This window comes from Corvus hawaiiensis, chromosome 1, assembly GCF_020740725.1.
Source record: "Corvus hawaiiensis isolate bCorHaw1 chromosome 1, bCorHaw1.pri.cur, whole genome shotgun sequence".
NCBI lineage: Eukaryota > Metazoa > Chordata > Aves > Passeriformes > Corvidae > Corvus > Corvus hawaiiensis.
This window is the reverse complement of record NC_063213.1, coordinates 46,239,998-46,248,349: the sequence shown is the minus strand read 5'-3', so window position 1 is coordinate 46,248,349 and position 8,352 is coordinate 46,239,998. Positions and strand designations below refer to the sequence as shown.

The window sequence follows — 8,352 nt, the reverse complement described above, 5'->3', positions numbered from 1 at the left end:
AACACCGCCAAGAAAAATAAAACAAAATCCACCATATATACACAAGCTACATACTGAAAGACAACAGTATTACAATTATAAGACTGATACATTATATTTTTCCATGAAATGCACGTAGAAATGGAAAAAGTAAAGAGTATTTCTTTCAGATTTTATTACAGTGACTATTTTATTAACAGTATTAATACTACTATACTTCTACACGTCTTGGGTTTTCATTTTTTCAGTAGAAATATATAAAAAAAAGGGTGCATAAGTACATTTTCACAGTGCGCTGATTTTTTTTATTTACAAGATAGCTTCTTATAGTGAATAAAAACAAAATAATGTGCTGGTTGAAATAACTGATTGGATTAAAAGGTGCTGTAAAAAGAATCCCTAAACATTCTACTGCGGCCTCATAACAGACAATAAACAAGGAGAAACGACTAATTACTTATAGATCAAATATAGATTACATAAATCAAAATACTTCTGGGAAAAAAATGTATTTCAGTTCAAAGTTCTTGGGTATTTTTTCCCAGGACATTTTTTTTTTCTACTGTAAAGAAATGCCAATGTTCAAATATTAAAAATTTCTGAGGACCTAGAATATTAATTCTTGAATATTGTTTCAGGTTTAAAATAGGCAGAGTCCTTTAAAATGTATCTATTTTATGGTCTGTAGGAGAAAAAATAAAATTAAAATCCCTAAACAAACAAAAAACCCCAGTTTAGATGACAAGAATTCATCTGTGGAAAATAAAAAATAAAACCGAAAGACATCTCCAAGCAAATATTTTCCTTTCTATCCTCACTAATTTGCGATGTTTAAATTTACTATCAAGATAGATCCTCCACAGAGCTTTCCTTCATTACTGATGTCTCTGAAATCCTTATTCAGTACCTTCGAGGTTTATTATTACTTTTTCACAACAAATGCATTGCTTAAAAACATACAGTAATTGTAATTTTTTCACTATGGTTTACCTGAGCAGTCATTCAACATACAGTTTGGATTGCAATGGAAGAAAACCAGATCATGTGTCCACATCGACCTCCTCACGTTAACCAGCTCTCGCATCGTGGCCACGAAGTCTTCTTTCAAATAGTAAGGTCGTGGAAGTATTTACAAGTTTCTCAGAAAATCGTGTCTTAATTGAAAGTGTATCTCTCCGAGCTGGGCGTGTGGGCTTTACAGTCTGTCAGTGATACTGGCTGGCTGTTTGGGATTTCAGAACTGTCAGTTTTCACCATTTTGCTACAGCAATATTTAAAAAAAAAAAAAAAAAAAAAGGAAGAAGAAAAAGAAAGAAAGGCTATAATTCCAAAGATACAGATCTCTTGTTCTGAAAGAAGAGGTTCATTGTCTTTTCGCTTTTTAATTATTATTAATAATTACTTTAATCTGAACACACACACACAAAAAGTTCTGAAACTCTTGAATTGCTGCTTCTCCATTTTTAATCCATTAACTGGTAGTCTTCAATTTGTTGATCACTTTTTTCTCTTTGACCCTTCTGTTTTGGAACCAGATTGTGACCTGTCTCTCTGATAGATTTGTAGTCGCCGATATCCTCCTCCGCTTGTCTTTGGTTATGAATTTATTTGTAGCATATTCCCTTTCGAGTTCTTTTAACTGGACCTTTGTGTAAGGAACTCTTTTCTTTCTTCCACGTCTGTACGAGTTCGCATCCGAGGGATGAGAAACGACGTCTGGAACAGAAAAACCATGCAGGGAAGTGTTAGAAATTCGCTCGAACCAGTTAGGACATCAAGTGGTACAAGGGTTAGGGTGCGAGCCCACTCCTGCCCCACTCTGGTTTAGCTACTAAAGCCCGGCTCAGCACTGGGGATTCCTCTTTCCTGGCCGCCGCAGACAGCTTTTAGGCAGGGAAAGGCTCACTTCTGTCAGACAGACAAATAATAACAATCCCCATGTAGCCCGGCCAGGGACTCTGGGAAGGATCGAGAGGGGTTGCAGGGATTTACCCAGCTTGCGTGCTTCATGGTCTATGGAAAATAATACCACAGACCTTCCCGCGGCCCGTTTCAGCTGTTTCCTCTCCCGGGGCCGGCGCCGGGGCCGGCCAGGCGAGGCGGGATGTGCCGTGCGCCGGCGGGGGGCAGGGGGCGGCACCGGTGCCGTTCCAGCGGCGCTGGGGCATGTGTGGACCGGGGCGGGATGGGACCGGGGAGAGCGGGCGGGATGGCGAAGGGTCGGCCCCGGGGGATTATCCCGGATACCCGGGAGAGTCGAGCGGGGCAGGATGAAAAGAAGGGACAGGGAGAGCCATGCAGGTGTATTACCCGGGAGGGTGGATTTCCAGAGGTGAGGCGGCTGGCTCTGCTCCTTGGGGCAGTACACTTGCCCATTCCACCCGTTCGTGATGGCCCAAGGCTGGTAGCTGTCCATGGGGAGAAGGGGGTCGTGGCGCGGCTCGCCAGGGCCGCCGATGGCGGGCACCACGGGCATATCCAGATACCCGGGCACCGGCTGGTAGGGCCCGGTGGCGTAGCCCTGGTAAAAGGCGAACTCCTTGGCCCGCGACGTGAACTCCTCGCCGGAGACCGAGGTGTCCATGTACTTGTCGGCGAAGGTGGAGGCGGGCTGGGCGCAGGACTTGATGGCGTTGTGGTGGGTCATGCGACAGGGGTAGTAGCCGCTGCCGAAGTAGCCGTAGGGCAGCGCGGCGCCAGAGGAGCTCTGCACGGCGGCCGAGCAGGGGCTGCACTGCTTGACAGTGGGCTCGGCCATGCCGGCGGCGGGGGCCTCGCTGGAGGTGTAGGCGGCGGCGCTGGGGGCGGCCAGGGGCGCGGGGTGAGCCATCAGGTTGCGGCAGGGGTTGGCCGCCGCCGCCGCCGCGAAGTTGCTGCCGGCGTGAAACCCGTCCATGTTCTTATTGATCTCATCCAGGCTGTTGTCGTAGAGGAACATGACGGGCTCGATCCAGCGGGGGTGGAGGAGCACGGAGGCTGTCATAGCCCGCTCCGCATTGAGACTAGTGGCTCTTTTTTAAAAGCCCCAAAGACTGAAAAAAGAGATACTCAATCTCCGGGACTTGACCAGGGCTGACGCGCCAGCGTCGCGCCAGGCCGGTCCTCATTGGCCCGCCCGCCCCCACGTGATATGCAAAGCAGCTGATAAACATCTGAGGGAATAAAGTGGAGATAATTAAATAACGCAATCAGCGCGCGGGGCTGAGTCCCGGGCCGGGGCGCGGGTATGGGTGCGGGCACGGGCACGGCGCGGTGCCGCCGCCGCGCGGGACGAGGGCGCCGGAGGGGGGCCGCCCGTCCCTCCTCCCTCCCTCTCTCCCTCCTTCCTCCCTCTGGCCCTCCCTCGCCACCGAGGCGTGAGCTTTTTGGCCCCGTTGTTGCCTCGGCGCACCCCCCGAGGTGCGGGGCTCCCCCTGGCACCCCGCCTGATTTCTCCTTGCGCCGCTTTCCTTGAGCCCTCCCCGCCCCGAGCGCCGCGGAAACCCCGGAGGCCTCCCCTCGTCTCGGGGGGAAGATGAGCCGCACCCCTTCTACCCCCTTCCTCCGCCGGTCTGAGCCACCGCCTCTCCCTGGGGAGCGCTGGCGGGGCCCCGGCCGGGTGACGCGGAGAGCCCACCGCAAGCTGCGGGAGGAGAATCGTTCCCCGGGCGCAACGCTGGGACACATAAGGCTGTCGAAACGGAGCCTCCCGGGGTCTTTTTTGGGTGTTTTCCTCCTTCCTTCCCTCCCGTCGAAAGCCCAAGACCCATCTCTCCTCTCGCCACAAAGTCTCAGAAGTCAGATAAGAGGAACAGACCTGGAAATCCCTATTTTATTTATTATTATCTTTTAGGAAGGGCTTGGGAAGCGGGAGAGTTAACTGGATATTCATCGCGATACCGCTGTGTTATTTGTTGCCATAATAATAAAACCCTGGGCCTATGATTCGACTTGAATCTTTCTCGGCTGTAAAATATCACGTCGGCTTGCATGGTGTGTGCACGGACCCACGGCGTTTTTTGTGTGTATGCGTGTGCTGGGAAAACAAAATGGATTATCGGCTGAAAAACAATTTTTTTTGGAAGGCCGTACCACTTCGCAAGTGAATGCTAGAAAAAAAGCCCCAAACAACTCCGTTCTCTTTTCGGAAATAATTTTTCATAGGGTGAAATAATTTCAATTTTTAATCCTTAACCGGCGCGGATGCTGTTCTCCCCCAAGCTTTTCGCGCACAACCTTGAACCCAGAACCCTCCATCACTGAGCTATCAATAAACTTGACCTAAAGGAGTGTTCATCTCATCGTTAACAGCTCTCAGCCCTCACGCGTGTGCACAAAACAGCCACAAATACTCCCATCCTGAAAACTAATTTTTTTCTCCCAATTGCGTGCTGCTTTGTTTTGAGTCTGACAGCTCGGCGTATTTATTATCCTATTGTGCTTTCCATTGACGTTGTAGCATTGTTTTGCCCTCATGTCTACAAGCGCAGAGCAATCCCGGGACGTACATTGTTACCGAGCAGACTTTTCCTTGCCTAGCGCAGAGCTGCCAGCCATGAGAAATAGCTCTTTGGCGCCCAAGGATATTTTTTCAAGGTGCTTTTTCCGTGCTATGAGTTGGGATACCTGAAGTCTCTGTCACCCCCTTGCTAATTTGGCAGCATTTAGCCGCTTTTTTTCTTCATTGTAGCCAGTAAAGTGTTCCCATTTTAACTTCGCACACTCTTTTCCGCATTTTTCCTCATGGCCAAAAGCAAATATTTATTCCATGCATATTTTCCCTTTTCTTTCAGGCTCCAGTTTTGAAACCTGTGGATTCCCCCGGCCAAACATTGCTTGTCTGTCTTGAATTGGGTCGGTTTGTTTCTCTCTGTTTTCTCGAGAGTGCCTCTGAAAATCGCGTTGCAGGTCGAGGGAGAAGAGGGAAGGGGAGGCAGCTCTGTGGGGCAGCGCTGTTTTACATACGGGTTAGACACGGCTAGAGGCCAAGGTCAAGTTGAAAGTTGCAGTCTAGCCAATGTGAGAACTGTCATTCACAGCCCGAAGATCTGTCTGATTTGTTAAAAAGCGGGTAGCCATGAGAACACTAATCTCTGCAGCTCCCTTCTACGCCCCCCCACCCCCAGCCCACCCCCAGTCTCCAAACTCCCCTCTCCCTCAGCCGCAGAGAGTTTCTCGCTTATCTGCCTCGCTTTTCAAGCTCCTTTCCGTAAGGAGGGAGAAGTCATGTGAAACCGTAGCTTTCAGCCCCGGCGCTTTTCAGCCCCGGAGTAGTGTGTGTATGTGGGGTGTCAGGGCGGGGGGCAAGGGGAACCATCCGGTCTGCTGAGTTTTGGTGGTCGTTTTTTTGTTTTGTTTACCCTCCTGGGGCTGTTCCAGCTTTGTGTGCTAAAAGAAGAAGGGAGATTAGATTAGAGAGCTTACTTCTCTCCCTTCTCCGCATCTCTTACTCACTCTAGAAGTCTATTTAATAATTATGGAAGAAGGCCATGCTTTACACTGATCATAGAAGCAGTAACACAACAGTCCTCTTTCCCTGTTTGCCATGATGTGAGGAGGATTTCGGGAACGAGACTGTTTCCTCAATATAGGCAAAAATGACATCTGCAGGGTGCGTATGCACCATCAGAAAAATAGTGTTGTCGGACACGGGACTCCACGCTTTGTTTTGCCTTCCTAATTTAGATGACTTTTAGTAAATTATTGACACCGAGAGAGGAGAAAAGCCTCGTCAATTATTTTTGATGCCCTCGATACCCAATTTTCAGCTATAATTTCTTCCTGCCTTAAGGGGTATCTGCCATTAAGTATTAGAAAGGAACCATGAGGACTGAAGGCACCGGGAAGAACAGATGTTCTTCGAAAATCATGGACCTTGTAATGAACACCAGGGATAAAAATATTCCCGAGCCTACCCCCCTTGCCTTGAACATATACCATTCCCTACCACTTGTGGAAGAGCTTTTACTTTTCACAGTGTAAGTCTTGAGATGAGCTGGATAAATTAACCAAAACTAAGGAGTTTACTTGAAGCCACTGACTGCTTTGAACGTCTTTGGAAAACTTACTTGATGATTAAATGCTTCCATACATGCAACCGACAGACCAATCAAGGCTTCTTCCAAAATTTATTTTTTGTCTTTTTCCTGTGAAATAATGTCAGAATACAGCACATACAAGCGTATGGTAGAACCATAGCATTTCCAAGAGAACCGATGCAAACCTCCGAACTGCTTTGCATTTATATAGAGTGTGAAACAACTTGGAGAGAAATGCATCTGTTGAATCGTTTCCTCTAAAACGAGTATTAATTCCTTGGGGAGCGGGATGATGAACAACCATGATCAGCAGGAGGATTTTAGAAGGTCCTGAATATTTTCGTAGGCAGGCAAATTCTAACTGATGGTAGTCACCCATCGCGGTACACGGCCATGCTCATCTCAGGTATTACAAAATGCTTAAGAGGCATTTTTTCCCCTCGTTGCATCGAGAGTGGTCAGAAGCATTTCACCCACTTCGCAGGTGTAAGCAAGAGTGGAATTTGGCCCTTACAAGTGCTTTAAAGCAGGTCACTGTGTGTGTTCCTGACGCCGCGAAGCTAAAGATAGTCTGGCCAGTGAGGACTGCAGCAATTTGGCCTTAAACGTGAAAATATAAATTATTTTAAAACCTCTCTATGTGATAGGAATATGGCCGCTCATTCACTTCCAAAGAGAAGATTTCACCTAAGACTTATCTTAGAGAAACCAGAAGTCCTTTCAGTTGAAAGACAAGTTTTGAAAATACAGAGTTTGTCTGCTTAGTATCTAAAAAGCCTTTTTTTTCCCCCCAGACCCGTCTTTGTGTGATAACACACATGCGCACCCTCCGCAGCCCTGCCGCGGGAATGGCCGGCTGAGGGGAACGCTGATTTCTTGTAGGTTAATCACAACCTATGAATACAGAAAAAAAAAAAAAAAAAAACAAACCAAAAAAACCCAACCCCAAACTGTTGCCCAAAGAAATCCACTCTTACTTCTCCATCCACTGCTTAGAGCTAACTAATAAGCATGAAGGGGAAAAATCGTGTCTGATAGTTTAAAATATATGTTTGTCACGGAGTTAAATCCCTCTAAACCGGCTAAAATATCTTAGCTGATAATGGAAGAGCTAGAGGGTGATCTTAGCCACTAATAATAACCTCCGTCTTGCAGAACTCAGGATTCTTAGAAGAAGCGGGAGTAAAGTGATAGCGGGAGCAAGAGCCTTAATCGAATTTGATTTTCACGAGCAAATTAAATTTACCTGCCAGAAGAGTAATTTGGAGCAGTACTGTCACCGCTTGTTTCTTCCACAATTTCTAAAACATCAAGGATTGAGATAAACATTCCTGAGTCCGTTTTAAATACACTTTGTGTTTCAGGATATTCATGTGTTTCTAATGGAAGTAAGCAGCTTTACGAGCGGGTTTCGCAGGACATCTTAACTCTCTCCCTCCCACTGCGTGCTAAGGGGGGTGCTGTGATAATTACAAAATAAGAAGAATTTGTAACAGCAAATGCAAAAGGAGAAGAGTTCGAGAAAATTTGCGAAGGCGTCCTAAAAATCCCAGGCGCACACTAGATAAGGACCTACCTATTTCAGTCGACCCAAACATTCAAACGGCACCGCCTATGAAAAAAGTGTGCTCGAAAACAATGTCACTGATTTCACACGAAGTGTGGGACACGGTTAATGGAGCCGGGTCTCAGAAGATCGTTTCACTCAGTGTTTTTTTGCGGTTTGGTGTTTTGTTGTGTTTTTGTGGGGTTTTTTTTCGTATTTCAGCTTCAGAAAACATGCTGGAGGTATTTCATGTGCTTAGAAATTAAAATGGGAATGATCCTGAAATCTGTCTCGTGGACAAGGTCTCTTTTCTGATTTGTTTTCTTTGCTTTACATTTTTTTCCGTAGTATTTTCAGGGGGAGGAGGGGTGTGCGATAATTTTCTGTTTATATTTGGCGGGTGAAAGCAGCTGAAGCCTGGCATTAGATGTTAGTAGTCCACAGAAAATATTTTACTTTAACAACCGTGTAAATGCAGGGATGAGGAGAAGCCTTTGCCGGCTCTCTGTCAGCCGCAGGCTGCTTGAACACAGTGATAAAGCCCCCCCTTACAATTTCAATTAATTTTGCCATGCAAACTGAGACGGATTTATTTGCCATCAGGTCTGGTCTCTCGCACCAAGGGTGCCGAGAAAGTCTTATTTTTCTCTTAGCAAATTCTGATAAGTGAGGAGGCCTGGCTGGCCATGTAGTAGTTTATCTGGTCGACTTCATCTTCTAGTTGAAATGTTCTGAACGTGTAACAGCAACAGATGAAAAAATTAAACTCAGATTACTCTTCCTTGGTTTTCTACGGCTTATCCTTCGATT

The 8,352-nt window shown here is 46.8% G+C and overlaps 1 protein-coding gene across 1 annotated transcript; it reads right to left on the bottom strand.

Moving 5' to 3' along the window:
• Positions 1–257: 257 nt before the first annotated feature.
• Positions 258–2,991, bottom strand: HOXA13 (homeobox A13). Its single transcript, XM_048322570.1, has 2 exons — positions 2,290–2,991; positions 258–1,695 (listed from the first exon to the last, which is right to left on the bottom strand). Exons 1-2 carry the CDS (start codon positions 2,960–2,962, stop codon positions 1,451–1,453), a joined length of 918 nt encoding a protein of 305 aa, XP_048178527.1. The 5' UTR covers positions 2,963–2,991; the 3' UTR covers positions 258–1,450.
• Between the last annotated feature and the right edge of the window lie 5,361 nt (positions 2,992–8,352).

Bases quoted from the DNA above. Each gene is read 5' to 3' on its own strand.
- HOXA13 (XM_048322570.1), bottom strand. From the start codon at position 2,962: ATGACAGCCTCCGTGCTCCTCCACCCCCGCTGGATCGAGCCCGTCATG. The intron at 1,696-2,289 runs GTAATACACCTG...TTTCTGTTCCAG, and splicing joins CTGGAAATCCACCCTCCCGG to ACGTCGTTTCTCATCCCTCG.